Source organism: Syngnathoides biaculeatus, chromosome 18 (assembly GCF_019802595.1).
Source record: "Syngnathoides biaculeatus isolate LvHL_M chromosome 18, ASM1980259v1, whole genome shotgun sequence".
NCBI lineage: Eukaryota > Metazoa > Chordata > Actinopteri > Syngnathiformes > Syngnathidae > Syngnathoides > Syngnathoides biaculeatus.
In genome coordinates this window covers 14,799,957-14,814,602 of record NC_084657.1, presented here as the reverse complement: position 1 = coordinate 14,814,602, position 14,646 = coordinate 14,799,957, and the positions used below count along the sequence as shown (strand labels likewise).

General features: G+C 42.3%; 2 protein-coding genes across 8 annotated transcripts in view; both read right to left on the bottom strand.

Moving 5' to 3' along the window:
• rapgef6 (Rap guanine nucleotide exchange factor (GEF) 6) overlaps positions 1 to 11,640 on the bottom strand; it is a 72,339-nt gene extending 60,699 nt beyond the window's left edge. For 3 of the 4 annotated variants that reach the window (XM_061803883.1, XM_061803882.1, XM_061803884.1), the window contains exon 1: positions 11,187 to 11,639. In XM_061803883.1, the coding sequence (XP_061659867.1) occupies positions 11,187 to 11,261 (75 nt within the window). In that variant the 5' untranslated portion in view covers positions 11,262 to 11,639. Of the gene's footprint in view, positions 1 to 11,186 lie in introns of all 4 variants that reach the window. The other variant, XM_061803881.1, reaches the window with a different exon arrangement.
• A 1,138-nt stretch (positions 11,641 to 12,778) lies between these two features.
• The window catches only part of fnip1 (folliculin interacting protein 1), a 30,809-nt gene continuing 28,941 nt past the window's right edge, over positions 12,779 to 14,646 (bottom strand). For all 4 annotated transcript variants that reach the window (XM_061803885.1, XM_061803886.1, XM_061803887.1 and 1 more), the window contains one exon: positions 12,779 to 14,605. In XM_061803885.1, the coding sequence (XP_061659869.1) occupies positions 14,527 to 14,605 (79 nt within the window). In that variant the 3' untranslated portion in view covers positions 12,779 to 14,526. The remainder of the gene's footprint in view (positions 14,606 to 14,646) is intronic.

The window sequence follows — 14,646 nt, the reverse complement described above, 5'->3', positions numbered from 1 at the left end:
AGAATTGTTGAGATTTGTTGTTGTTGTTGGTCCGCTCATGCCGAGCAAATCTCACGCTCCAAGAGGAAAGTGGCTTGAGGGGGGGGGTGATAGCAGTTCGGCAGCGGCAAGGAACTGGAACCCTACTGACTTGCATGAAGTGGGGGTTAGTCAGCACAATCAAATGCCGCACTGAGCACCCCCCTGTCGCGGTGTCACTGTGGAGGAGCTCCTACTGAGTCCCCCTTTCACGCTTTTAATGGACCGTTCCGACCTGTCAATCACTCGTACCACACTAGCCAATCAGATAGCCGCATTGTCTTAACCCCTGGCTTGACACTCCCCTTTCGCCATATTGTTCCACAAGCAATGCCGGTTGTCAGTAGCGTGCGCTTGGAAAAGTTCATGTTACGAAGAAAATGGTCCTCAGATGCGCTTGGGGAACGCGCAATTCTGATGAAAGATATCCTGCTGGGTTGATTCATTTTCCAAAGCCTAAAACACAGTTGACAAAGTGTCTACGATGGATTAAGGCTGACGGAAGAGTACACGTACAACTAAATGTGGACAATATCAACAAACACTAGGCTGTATGTTCGAATGTAAGTGAGGGGGAAGTATCTTCTCTGAGTTTGATTGAATTATTATCAGTGCTTTATACATGGCAGGAGAACAACTTTCACTTTGTTAGTGTATCACTGACCTGCTGGATGAAGTGTGTAATGTTTTATGCCCAAGAGTCGGGGTTAGCGATACGTAAATGTGCCATGTCATGCAAAAGAAATGTGTATTTGCGTATTTGTATCACATCAGACTTTTAAGACATGGCACTGGGTTCCATTACGAGCCAAATCAAATGAATACACCCACTCACTTATAAAGACTACAATGATATTACTTGTGATATTTCTGAGTAAAAAGTACTCCCCCTGCTTTACATGCGCAGAACTAGTCCACTATTTTATCCTGTTGGATTTCAATATGAAGTTTGTGAGGCGTCAAACTTTTTTTGCATCGATCGCCAACGTTTCGCTGTAACTCTGCCATTGCGACCTGCTCCGTCCAAAATCTTAATTCCGTGTACATATCCTTGCGTGAAATAGTTGAGACCCCTCTGCAGAACTCTCTTGGACAAGTCTGACGCACTTGGCAAAAAACATATCCCAATATTATCTGGAATACACGATAGAGAATCGATTTCAAACATGTGCTGTTCCGTCGCCATTTTGGAAGCTTGTGGGGCATGGCGAAAGGGGAGGATCTTAAGATCATTGCTACTGCAGCCCATTGATGCAGCAACAATAACGGTTTTTGGACTGAAGTTAGGAGATCCCCACACTGGCTTTGACTGTACTTTCCTGCCTCAACAGGCCACTGTAGAGGTCAAAGGACTTCAAACGCAGCCCGTTGAGGCAGCGGCGTCCTCTCCCCTTCCAGAAAGCATGTCAAAGACACACAAGGAATTTGTACCCGCGAGTTGTTGGTCTGTGTCAAGCAGCCTGAGCGTCAAATGCATCACAAACCCCAAAATAGCAGCACTTGAAGCAGTTGCTATTTGTGGCACAAACAAAAGTGAGGTCTTGCGTTTTGTCTGTGCGGCACATGTGCGAGGACCTCTGCCGCAATGATGCTGCCCCCTGCTGGCAGCCACAAAAGTGACACACTCAAGTCACGTCCAGTATGAGCAGCTGCCAACAAAAAGTCCAATTAAACCACTTTGACCTTTTCCCTGAAGTAGAATCCAGTCTTTGTTTTGGCCCACACTCAATGTTACGCTTGCAGAGTTTATTTCTTTATTTCATTTTATTTACGTGCGTCACTGGAGCTGACACAAAAAGCTACTTGTCGCCGCAGACGCCCACCCAACGCATTTCTGATGTTCAACATCAAGAGGTCGCCTTCTATCCATACGCTGGATTTGAATTAATAAATATTAAATACATGTTAAATGTCAAGAACCCTCAGCAATGTGTGAACCTTTGATGGAAGTCAGAAGTTCGAGGAGCCATTAGTGAGCTATTTTGGGTAACTGTTGGACTTTAGGGCAGAAGTTCAATGAGGTTCATTCGACGCGTTTGGGACTTTTGGAGAGGTTTGAGGAACCTTTTCAGAGACTAACATGGGGGAACTTTTTGCTGGACAGTTTCAAGACTTTTGAAGAGCTTTGTTGAACACTTTGTGCGAATCGATTTTGTTCACACAGAGGCTACTGTGGACACAAGACACAGCGCGTCGCTTGAACAAACATCTCGGCCGCATAGCCGACCCTCACCATTCACATAAACCTTCGACTCCTCCATGTTTCGGACCAACTTTGCACTTGCCTGAGGACAAACGAGCCTGCCTGATGTGTTTGGATGGAGATGGTTAGCAGCTGAGTGCTAAATGAAAATACAAAATAAATTGGTCATTAAAGATCCACTGTCATGAAAAGCATGATTTTTAGTATGTTATCCGTGAAAAAAAAAAGGCAGCCGGAATGGACCCATCCGTTTTTTTTCCCCACCACAAAACATGATTTTAAGCAGTGTTTTGTAACTCCCGCCATGAAAATCCTCCCAAGGGATTTGTTTTCGAGAAGAAGCAGGAAATGACATACAGAGCAGTAGCGCACTCAAGCGGTTTATACTAGTTTTACGTGCTGGAAGGTAGCGCTTTGGTCCTTCGTGTTAGCCAAAATGCCGTCTCGTTGTATTGCTGGATATTGTTCGAACACTCGGGAGGATGGATTCGCTCTTCATACTTTTCAAAAAGACCCGGTTCGTTGTGAAAAATGGATTGCACGGGTGGAAAGGACAAGAGCTTCGTGGGTTCCAAATGACAGGTAGGTGTGTATACGGCTACTAAAAAAAAAAACAATACTTAGGGGTGGGGGGGGGCGTAATCCTCTCAAAATATAACAAAAGATCTGCGTATGGATGCTAAATGTATCAATGTACCCGTCGGCGCCGAGGACAGCTTTGGCCGGGGTGGCTCATCGCGACTGTCTGGGAGTCTGTTGTAAGGTAGAAGTGATCCGCATATCATCTAAATATGGCTTGAAACGAAACAATAGGATAATATTGCCCCAGTAACTTCACTCGATTATGTCCGCGGCGGACGGCTTTGGCCGGGCTGGCTCATACATACTGCCTGGGAGTCTGTTGTTAGTTAGAAGTGATCCACATATCATCTAAATATGGCTCGAAACAATCGGGTAATGTTGCCCCGGTCACTTCCCTCGATTGTGAGATGTTCTCTTCTTTGAAAAGAGCTTGCGTGTCCCATAGTAGGTGGCACAGCGTGTTTTCAATGGCGAATGTCCCGGTGTTATGTAATGAACAGGCGTTGCAGGCAATATGGCTACCATTTGGATGTCGAATGAGACTTCCGCAACTTTGCGGATGGATGACGCGCTCTCCGCTCATATTTATTTTTTCGTATAGAGATTGAAGTGAAAAATGTTATTTTAGAATGCTATTTTAGAATGTTTACAGGCATGACACTGGAGCTTTAAGGACAATAAGGTAAAGACAGCAACGCAGTACTTCAGGTCTCTGGACAGAAAATTGCCTCGCTTTCTTCTTTCAATACCTACAGCGGTCTGTTGAAGTAACTTTCACGTGGTCTTTCTAGCAAGTACTCCAACTTTTGTAAACTAAAGTTCAGACCTCGCCTTCCTCGGAGCCCGTCGAGGCTGAAAAATGGTTGATCCTTCTCGTATATTATCGTTTGATTTCTACGGCAACCCATTGAGTCGGTAACGTACGCAGTCCAACACAGTTCGAAAATCCAACATCACTTGTATCAATTCCCTGGAATGAGCTCATATTTTTACGTTTTTTTTTTTTTTGCAACATTACCGTGCTTGCTTCATGTTTACATTTTGGTTTCCATAGCAACCTGATAACGCAGTCCAGTACAACATGCTAATAAAAATGTCTAAAATGATTCATCTTCATCCATTAAATGTTTGAGTCTGAAAAAAGCCATTTTTTTTTTCCCCACTGTAAAGTCATCATGCTGTCATCACGTTTATTTTACTACCACAGCCAGAGGCACAGAAGTAGCTGCTACTTCTAGAAAGTTCTTTAATGTTGTTTTTTTTTTTTTTCTAATTGAATGTAATTAGGACATCTCCTGGGTTTCTTCAAAAGTCTGAATTCCTAAAGGCAGAGGGAGGCGTTATCACAGGCAGCATCAATGTGAGGTTACGAGAACACTTGTAGCACTTACAACTAAATCCCCTCTCTGGGCTGCACAAAGGCGCTATTCTTAGCAACAAAGCACACACACACACAGGCACACAGACACACACAAACATCGCTTTCTGGCTACCCGGCGATGTGGCGTAATTGAAGACACATGAGGGCGATCGGCCGGCAAATCGCTTAAAAAGCGGCACAAAAGCAGACGCGTGGAAAGAAATATGGGAAATGCGTATTCTTGCCATATGCTGGAAGTCGGCGGTTCTAGCTGGATAGCATCATCGAAAGGGAAAAAAAAAAAAAAGTGTGAAAAAGTCACCTGGAAAGTCTTTGCAACCGGGGTAGGGCCGGCCGGCGACCGGGACTGGAAAGCCCGCCCGCGTCACCCGCCAAAACCGCGCAAAATCTCCATGCCACACACACTCCGGTGGAAACTATGACCCTCCGTGTAATTTTAGATGAGTTTTTTTTTATGCTGGAGTGAATGAAGCGGTAGGAGGATGTTTCTGACGAGAACAGGGCAGTAGACGTCAATGAAGGGTTTTAGCAATATTATTAAAATTAAAAAAAAATTGCTATTTAGCGCCTTGTGTAACTTAGCAATTCAACTTAAAAAGAATACAACAATGACAATTTTTTAAAATGTAAAGTAATGTTTTACAACATTTTCTCAATCGAGTGTGCGTGCCTCGGCCACCTGGAGTAGTACCATAATTCCCGGGCTCAGGAGCGCACCTGGTTATAAGCCTCACCCAGTACATTTGTAAAGGAAATACCATTTGGTACATACATACGCCGCAGCTGTGTAAAAGCCACAAGTGCCCACATTAAAACACGAGATATTTACAAAGAAAGACGGTACACAGAAAGAGGCGCTAACGCTGGCGCTACCGTTGCACTGATAGGGCTGGTTAAAAAAAACTAAACAAAAAAACGTATTGGTAAAAATCACTGAGACACGCCAGTAACACAGCAGCAACACGCTAGCACAGTTCTAACGCTAGCGCAGCACTAACATGGCCGGCAAAAGTCACTTCCTCGGCACATATATTCCGGTCTTGCTCTTAGCTTTTCCGCTCAAGTGCCCACTTGTGGCCGTTAGAAAAAAAAACAACGCACAAATTAGCCGCATCGCCGCATAAACCGCAGGGTTGAAAAAAAGTTGCTGCTTGTAGGCCGGAAACTACGGTATATCGCAATCGTACGGATATACTGCAACTGGAGTCATCTCAGCTCCTCAATGGATAGATTTTCCAATGACGTCACCACAGTCCTTAGACCAATCGGATAAATTAACAATAGAAAAAAAACTCACACTTCACCAGTATTCTCTGAACTCTATGACACACAAGATGGCGTAATTGGAAACCTGTCCATACAGCACTAATATGTGTTATATGTTTTTCACAGATGATTAAGAATACATCCCTGGATATCGTTACCATACTATGAGCGATCAGGCACTGTGTGCATTCAAATATCCACTATTAGGTTTATAATACCACAACTCTAATGTTATTTGTTAGCCTGTCTATGGCGTTTCCCATGATGTATTAGCATTAATCCAGTGGACTGAAAGCAAAGATATGCGCTTGTATTAAATGCGCTTTGTACTGCAGGCAACAAAGTGGTGACATTCTACAAGTAGGTCACGGGCTAATTTTACTTGTTCCAAGAAATACTGGCATAATAATTACAATTGTCAAGAAAATTCATACACAAATGACATTCAAAGACAGTCAAATAGCAGAAATTCAGGGAAACCCGGGACTGTGCTTTCATACCTGGAAGTTGTTCAGCAAAAATCTACTAACGTAATGTAATTTATCCAACTTTTCACCAGCACAGCTGTGAAAAAAACATAACTGAGTCAGGGCCATTCACTTCCTGTTTGTCATCCAATTTTCAAAAACAACATATAATATTCTGTCCGCAACAGCTGCGGCAGGAAACTTTACTTTTGTCTTCTGTAACAACTCATTGTTTTGGGAGGAAACGTTCTGGGAATGCAGCCGTCGCATTCCTGGCGTTCCGGAGGCGACGCGGGGCGCATTCCTTTCAAACCTGTCAGGTCGAGTGCTTGAGCAACTGAAGCCGCAAAATGACGCGGACTGAAATCAACGGGATTCTTGCGCCGACTTGCTCAAAGGACGACGATGGCGCAAAGGTTGAAGGAGTGTCCGCTGGGAGTTTGGACTTTGGATGCAATCGGAATTGGGGCTGCTCGAAAGTCGATGATAACACATTGCACTGATTGGTGCTTACCTAAATTATACATAAATTATAATTATCTTCCATTTTAAAATAATAATTATCTTCTTAGAGTAATCGTTTTGCCCTGAGTCTACATTTTATTCCAATTTAATCATTGCATCCCTGTATCAAATATGTTACTTTTTGAAATAGTCGAATATAATCAAAGCAGGTGGGCAGCGCGGTGGGCTCAGCTGGTAAAGCGTTGGCCTCACAGTTCGATCCCGGCCCCGCCTGTGTGGCGTTTGCATGTTCTCCCGTGCCTGTGTGAGTTTCCTCCGGGCACTCCGGTTTCCTCCCACATCCCGAAAGACATGCGACATTAATTGGACACTCTAAATTGCCCCTAGGTGTGATTGTGAGTGCGACTTTTTGTCTCCATGTGCCCTGCGATTGCCTGGCGACCGGTTTAGGGTGTACCCCGCCTCCCGCCCATTGACAGCTGGGATAGGCTCTAGCACTCCCCGCGACTCTCGTGAGGATAAGCAGCAAAGAAAACGGATGGATCATCGCTGCACTATCAATACTACAGCATCTATTGATCCCATAGTTGTACACATTTTCTTTATTTACAATATTCCGGTAAAGTACAACAAAATTGACTGTGGACCTTCTCTACAGTGTAAATATCGCCACAGACCACCCGAAATCAAATCTCATGTGAGTCAGCCGTCTTATCGTGAAGGAAATTGCGTAAAAAAAAAAAACAAAAAAAATCAATAAAGAACGTTGTCAGACGACGTCATTGTCTGGTTTGCGCAACCTGTGCTCATCTCCTCCTCCAAAAGCCTTGAGGGAAGTATTCCATCTAGTGACCCACTTTACATCACAGGTGGACGAGAGCGCCCGAGGCGGGGGGGAACCGAGGGGGGCGTCAAGCACGACAACACGCAGCAACAATCTAGGACACGTCTGGCGAGAAAGTGACACTTTTATTGCGAGGAGGCGGCCCTTTCGGGAACGCGTGACACCTGATAGCGGCTCACTTTGGTCTTCGCGCAGGCAACGCAAAACAAAAACTGGGTTATGTTGGATCGGCGCAATCGTACACGGCTGACGTCGGCCTTAAATCGGCTCATCCGACAACACTGCAGCTCTGCTTAGCTTTTGACGTTGGTGCGATAGCGGTTGGGCGTGATCCAGAAAGACAGAAAGACGCCTAACGAACTATCACATTTACTGCCATTCCCAGTTTGAACACAAAAAAATGAGCGTATGGAAAAATCTACTTTGACTGTGATTGGTTGACTAAACTATGTGAGGTGAGTCCACCTGTAGCCTCTTTGCGCATTCCACGCAAAAGGGCCTTGTGCCTGTCCACGCCTGCTCCGCCGCACGGAATGTACACGCACACAGACATGAGCAGCCACGCATGCGCCCCGCCGTGACGCGCGCCTAGCGACAGCACGGCGGCCCGAGACCGGGTGCCCGCAGGAAGTGGCGGCGTGTTTGCTTTCAAACAATAGCCGGGGGGGTGCGACGCGGCGCGGACGCTTCCTGATGCTTCAAAACAGGTTTGCTTTTCGGAAACGCTGCTGGAACGCTTACATAAATTTTACATTTTTGAAGTCAACAGCATGACCTAACCACAGAGTCATAAAGTTGCTAAGAACGTAAACTTTTCATGCACGCAATTGTGGCTACTCAAGAGTGGATAACAATCAAAAAGTGATTGATTTGATGATTGAATCCAGTTATCCTAAACTGAATCCAAAATGAACACGACTTGGGCCGAAATCCACTCCAAAGAAATTTTGGCTCCTCAAGAATGGACGCGGTGATAACGCGCGCACATTATGGATTGCGTATCAACAGAATCCTTATGTGACTCCCCTGAAATTTGGATGAATTCAGAATCTTGCTCGAGAACGGGTGGGAAGGTTTGTTGCAAGCACACGGCAATAAAAATCAACAGGGTTCTTCCGCCGGCATGACTGAACACGAGCGCGAATCCCCAAACGATCGGGAGTAAGATTCACTCCGAAATGTCGACGGCTCGAGATTGGATGAGGACGATCGTGTACCTTTTAATTTAGCTCAGAGTCACGAGCTGCATAAATGGATGTCAAATCAACAGGATTCTCGATTTGAAATTGAGAGGAAAAAAAAAAATACTTGAGGATAGTGACGGCTCGAAAGTGGACGAGAAATATGAAGTGGTTTGATACATGATTATCAGCTACTGCGATCACTTCAGAAAAATATTTCAAGCAAACGCTTTAAATCAGATTTCTTTACCCCAAGATTTACTTTTCAAGCAGGCAGCCTCTCGTGATGGGGGATGGGGGGGTGGGTCTTTTTTTTTTTTTTAGAATGACCAATAATGAAATAGATAAACCAAGTCACAAAGATCTACCCACTACAAAAATACAAAACATCTTTATTTCAAAGTATATTGAGGATTCTTTTGCATAACCGCATGAGCCATTGTTGCACAACACAACGTAATTAATTATAAATATTTTTTGTAACTATCTGAGTTCCCGTTGATGCTCACTAAACGCCACACGAATGAAAATGCACATTTGAGCTCACATCAATGGTTTTGTCAAACTGCAGTGAGAAACACTCACAATCTCCGCTGTCCTTCCACACCGTGCAACTGTACTCCATGACAGCGGTAGAGCTTTTTTTTTTGCAGATAATATTTCCACCTTATTTTTATAAGGTGGGAAAAACGAATCAGCTATGCCTCTTTTACCATCTCTCCGTCTTGGAAGGACTTCTTGTTATTAACGATGATGTGACGAACCCGGAACGAATGGCGGCTTTCGCTGTTCAACTCTGACGGTTGAAAAGTGACTGCTGTGCGGCCAGTTGGGATTTTTACTCCGTTCACTTTTCTCATTCTCAGCTCGCTTTTCGGCGGAATGTCGGTGTCGTATTTGTCATGAACAGTCCGAAAATGCCACTCCACATTTCACTACACTGGCGGATGCGGCAAACGCATTTCGAAAATGACATCATGGGGACAAAAAAAAAAAAGTCCGCTTCCCATTTCGTATGAAAGTGATACGTTTTTGTCTTCTTCTTCGCTCCGGCATCCATACTCATGTTTGATAATATTACTTTAATAAAAAGGCGAGGGCTTAAAATGGTGGGGGAACTCGCTGACTAGCGTGTTTTGCTGTACTTAGTGTCGTCGTTTGCACATGCGCAGTCAGCTAAAGATCAGAAAAATACGGCAGACGTCTTTTTTTTTTTTTTTTTTTGCCAATCGATCGTGATCGACGCATTGAGCAACCCTGATTTAAATTTCAGAACCGTGACTGCTCGAAAGTGGACGAGAAACAAATCAGTGATTGGATCATTGGATCCTCCCACCTTGAATATCTTGCATTGTTTCCCTTTCTATCAAATATTACCAGGATTCTTGCTCCAATATCAAACGATAACCCCCAAAGATTAAAGAAGTAAATTTGTGCAGAAATGAGGCTGCTCGAGAATGGATATGTTGTACAGATTTCACACCTTTGACCGCACCCTAGCCGACCATCTTGGACTGCGCTTATCATTCTCTGGTTCTCTGATAAGCGCAATAATCATTTTAAAAACCACATTTGGATTTGTGACTATTCGAGATGGGAGAAGAAATATTGCTGAATTTGGACCTTTGAACACAGCTATCGTGGAACACTTTTGATTGCACATCGTTCGGTCTTGACAAGACTCTTGCACCTTAGTTAAGTGTGTGGAACTGAAATTGAAATTTACAGATTGGAACTTTGATCCCAGCCCACAGTTGGCAATCAAATGTTTTCTTTTTTAAAAAATGAGTTTTAAATCACGCTTCCTGTGAGGTTTTAGTTGCGTTTCAGAAATGACACAGGCGGACGGGGCAAGAACGCCCGAATCGGCTCTTCTGGCCTTCGTCGGCGGTTGTTTTGGTTTGTCCCACGGGCGCACAAAAAGAGCTCTATGGATGGCGTGAAAGAGGCTTTCTGGCTGGCACGCGGACGCAAAACAAACAGGGGATCAAGAGGCGTCAAATAGGCCCTTTATGACACCCCCCCCCCCAAAAAAAAAATTGCTTGCTCCACTATTACTGCACTGCCATGGAGGAAACCTGAAAGTACCACAGGTCAGTCACACAAGCGTCCCAAAAGAGACATTGATGCTGTCATGGGACCCACAATGCACTGGGGCTGTCAAAGATGCACGCTCTCTTGTAATCTCACTATAAAATGGCACAATAACCCCTGGGGGGGTGGTTCACAATTGTGGCTGCCCGAGAATGGACGAGAAACATCGCCCATTAGAACTTTTAGCCCAAAATAGCTGACTTGCTCGGATTTCGATACGTTACCAAAATCTTTAAGATTCTTCTCACATCTAACAATTTTGATACAATTGAGTCATCTTTCGTCTTCAGGAAGGGTCTTATAAAAATATGGGCTCATACTATAACTATTGACGTTCGAGTGTGGCCTCCAGGGCCCTAATAACATAATTTATCTTTTTAACTCTGGGTGGTCAGGTGTGTCCTTCAGGGACATTCAGAAATCACAAACGTATTTGACGTAAGTTCACATTCGCGGTTCGCCACAGCGTCAGCGTGGCGACGACCATCACAAAGTTACGTGCCACTCCGGATTCGTAGGAGTAGTTTAAACAATTTAACTCTGCAATTTTATACTATATACTGTTGTTTATTTAACGTCACCTGGTGACAAAACGAGTAAGCAGCCTTGAAGTTGTGAGCTAACTTTTCAAGGCAAAAAGAAAAAAGCCGATGTGCTACTTTACAGGGGCGATGGATTCACGTACCTCTGCCGTCCGCAGGGCGGGCGGCTTCCTCAGCGCCAGTTTGAAAGCACTTTCCATCGCACCGGTCATTTTCATAACGTCGAATTCCACCTGGGAGGGACTTTTCCGTCCTCTTTAGTCGATCTTTAAGCCTCGGGTGGTGTCACATCCCCTCCCCGCGGTGGAGCTCGCCCTCGTCCGGGCGTGCATGGACGAAGAATTTATTCAGCGACAAAACACGCCAAAAAGACGAGTTCAAAATGCACCCCCAAAAACGAAAAAAAAAAAAAAACAGCGCCGGTATCCGTTTGAAAGTGTCACAAAGTTGTATCCGGTGCGTCACGGGCTCCGTGGGTCCATCTCGACCGCTGCCGCCGCGAGTTCCATCGGAACGGTGGAGATTTTGGTCCCCTCCTCCCGGAGAAAGGAGCAAATGTGGCGAGTGACGACATTCGTGTTTGCCAGGCAGGGGGGACGCTGCGTTCAAGTACACGTGGACGGGGAGGAAACAAATGGCGAAGAACGGCGACTTGTCTCGAATAAAATAATGTAATTTATATTTCAATCCACTCTTATGCATTTAAAAATTTTCAATAGAAGTAAATACCCGTTTTTATCGTTTTAAAATACAAACACGGCACGTTTTATTTCAAAAAACCGAACTGCGCGTAGTTTGACGCAGTCCCTGAAGGCATCACTGGCGACTGACACTTTCAGGAGCTGTTAAAAGTGAAGTGAAATCTGACGACCGGAATAAAAGCCAAAACGCGAATAAATGACAATTTTATGATGGCAACTTTATCGTGTTTTCAGACGTCGACATACATTGTTGCGTAATCGTGTCAAGACAAGGAAGGGAGCGTGTTTAGAGTCACTTTTTTTTTTAGACACTCCTTGCTGCGCTGGTTTTATTGCATAACGGCGGCAAGGGGGGGGGCAGTAAAAGTGGCTTGAAAAGTTCACATGACCGCACTCAAAGCATATGACGTCTTTACCAGTTACACTATTTAATAAAATGTGCAATAATTAGAGTCATAAGACAATTTATTTTAAAGATAGTTAAAAAATAATTTATACTGGCACTGCAATATTGATGTAGCAATTTGATTTGTAGGAATTGCTCCCATTTTTAAAAAGTGCATTTAAAAATGTTTATTGATGCAGATGTTCAATACTATTATAGTGTATGCATTTTTGAAATCATGCTAATGATACAATTCAAAATGCGATATTTAAAACTAATTGCGTTTCTAACCCTCTCTGGACCCAATAAAATTTTGCAGGGAGAAAAATCTGATACTTTCAAAAAATGATGCGCTGGACTTAAAATTTTCGATTATATTAAAACTGTTGCAAATTTGCAAAACCTACCCGGAAAGGATTCATAAAAATGAAAATGTAAAAAAAAAAAACCTCACAAAATACTGCAAATTTGAATCAATTTTAATCGTCATATGAGGTTAACATTATTTTTTTAAAGTATATATTAATATTAAAATAGTAATAAAATCAATACTGTATGTTTCCCATTTTTATTATGATTAAAAAATAGTTCACACCAAAGTAACAATTGTAAAAATATAATAAACAAACAGAGACCTCTTTCTGTTCAAATGTCTGCATCTTTATTGCACATTCCCATAAAATTGGGAAAAAAAGATTTATTTCTTAGGAGAAAATTGTTTACAAGGTATAAATATATGGAAATGAATTGTACAGTCCACAAAAAAATAACTTAAGTCATAAACAAAGGGCAGCTTTATCACGGAAGCGATAAGTCGACGTTAGCGGGTGTTTGGAAGCCTGCGTCTATGTCAACATTTCCCATTAAGACAAAAACAATGAAAGCACTGTTAAAAAAACAAAAAACAAAAGAAGAAGAAATCCTTTGTTGATTTTCCTACATCGTGTCGCAGTTACTCCGCATCGTAAACATGGTAGAAAAAAAAAGTGTGAAAATATTCAGCATTTTTTGTTTTGGATGTAAAATGGACACATCGATGATTCAAAGACAGGAGGAAGAAAGAAAAAAAATTAGTTCAAAGTTTTGTTTTTTTTAGAGTTAGAATTCACTTTTTAATAAATGACCTCAGCGTTTTCTTGTGAAGAGGATCTGAGGTAGTCTTTGGAAATTTCCTGAACACGTTCGTTGTGGTAAATTTGTGTCGAAACAGAAGGGTGAAAATGTCAAAGTTTGGCTTTGAAAAAAGAAATAATTGGCATCCTTTTTTCAAAAGACTTTCCACAGACTGGCTTGTTGCAGATTGTACACAAAAAAAAAAATAAAAAAGAACAACATCGATTCCTCAAAGCGTATTTCTCGGCATTTAAAGTTTATCGAGTACCAAGGAGTGTTAGGGCCACGTCATCTATAAAAATTAAAGAAAAAAAAAAAAGACATTACCAGATTAAAGTTTAAATCTTCCAGGAATTAAGTCAAAAATGATTCAAGAATAAAGTCGCTGATTTGAGAACTTATAATAAAAATACAAAGTCACGTTGTCATGAGGGGAAAAAAAAAGTGGTCATAAGGAAAAAAATTCAGAAAAATAGTAGATATATTAAAAAAAAGTCACAAAATTTTGAGTTGTACAGTATATTTGAGAAAAAAAAAAGATTTGTATTTATTGTGTGGGAGAGTCACTAATCTTTGACAAAACAAATGAGTAAAGCTCCATGTTATGTAAATATATTAAAATTTTTTGTAAAAAAAAAAAAAAAAAAAAAAAGCTTGTGTATTTCGTGGGGGTAAAAAGTTTAGCATTTGGGGAAAAAAAACAGGATCTTTTCAGAACACATCTTTTTTTTTTAAAGAAATACAATTGTATACATTTGTATATTATGGTTAAAAAGTTGCACATTTTCATGAAAAAGATTTGAAATTGCATATCCAATAAATAGAAGTATCTTTTCAAGAAAAAAAGTGGATTTTGGGGGGGGATTCCTATGATTTTGAGAAAAATGAATATGAAAAGAATATTTGTACATATTCAGGAGGATTGAAAATTTTTTTTTTCTTCACCAAAATAAATTTTTATTTTCAAAAAAATTGTCTTTACTTCTCATAAGATTCTGACTTCCCTCTCGTGGTGTAGAATTCAGTTTCTTTTCAGCGTGATCCTAACACTCCTTTGGCAGTCAAGTCTTTGGCTTGGTGTCCAAGAAAAGAAAGAAAAAAGAAAAAGAAAAACAAACATTCGAAGAAGACGCTCTTCTTTTATTGCCCAATAGTACCCTCCTGTGGTACGATCGGGCACTGCATCTGTCAGCAGCATCAGTGTGTGAGGTCCATAAAAAAAAAAAAAAAAAAAAAAAAAAAGGGGGGAGAAAAAAATGGAAGCCCAGACGCGTTCCGTCGCCCTCACAGCAGGATCTGGGCCACGTAGGGCGAGTGAGTGCTGGCCACGGCGGCCAGAAGTGGAAGGTCGCTTGATTCGATTCTGAAATTGATTAAAAAAAATAATAATAATAAAAAAAGACG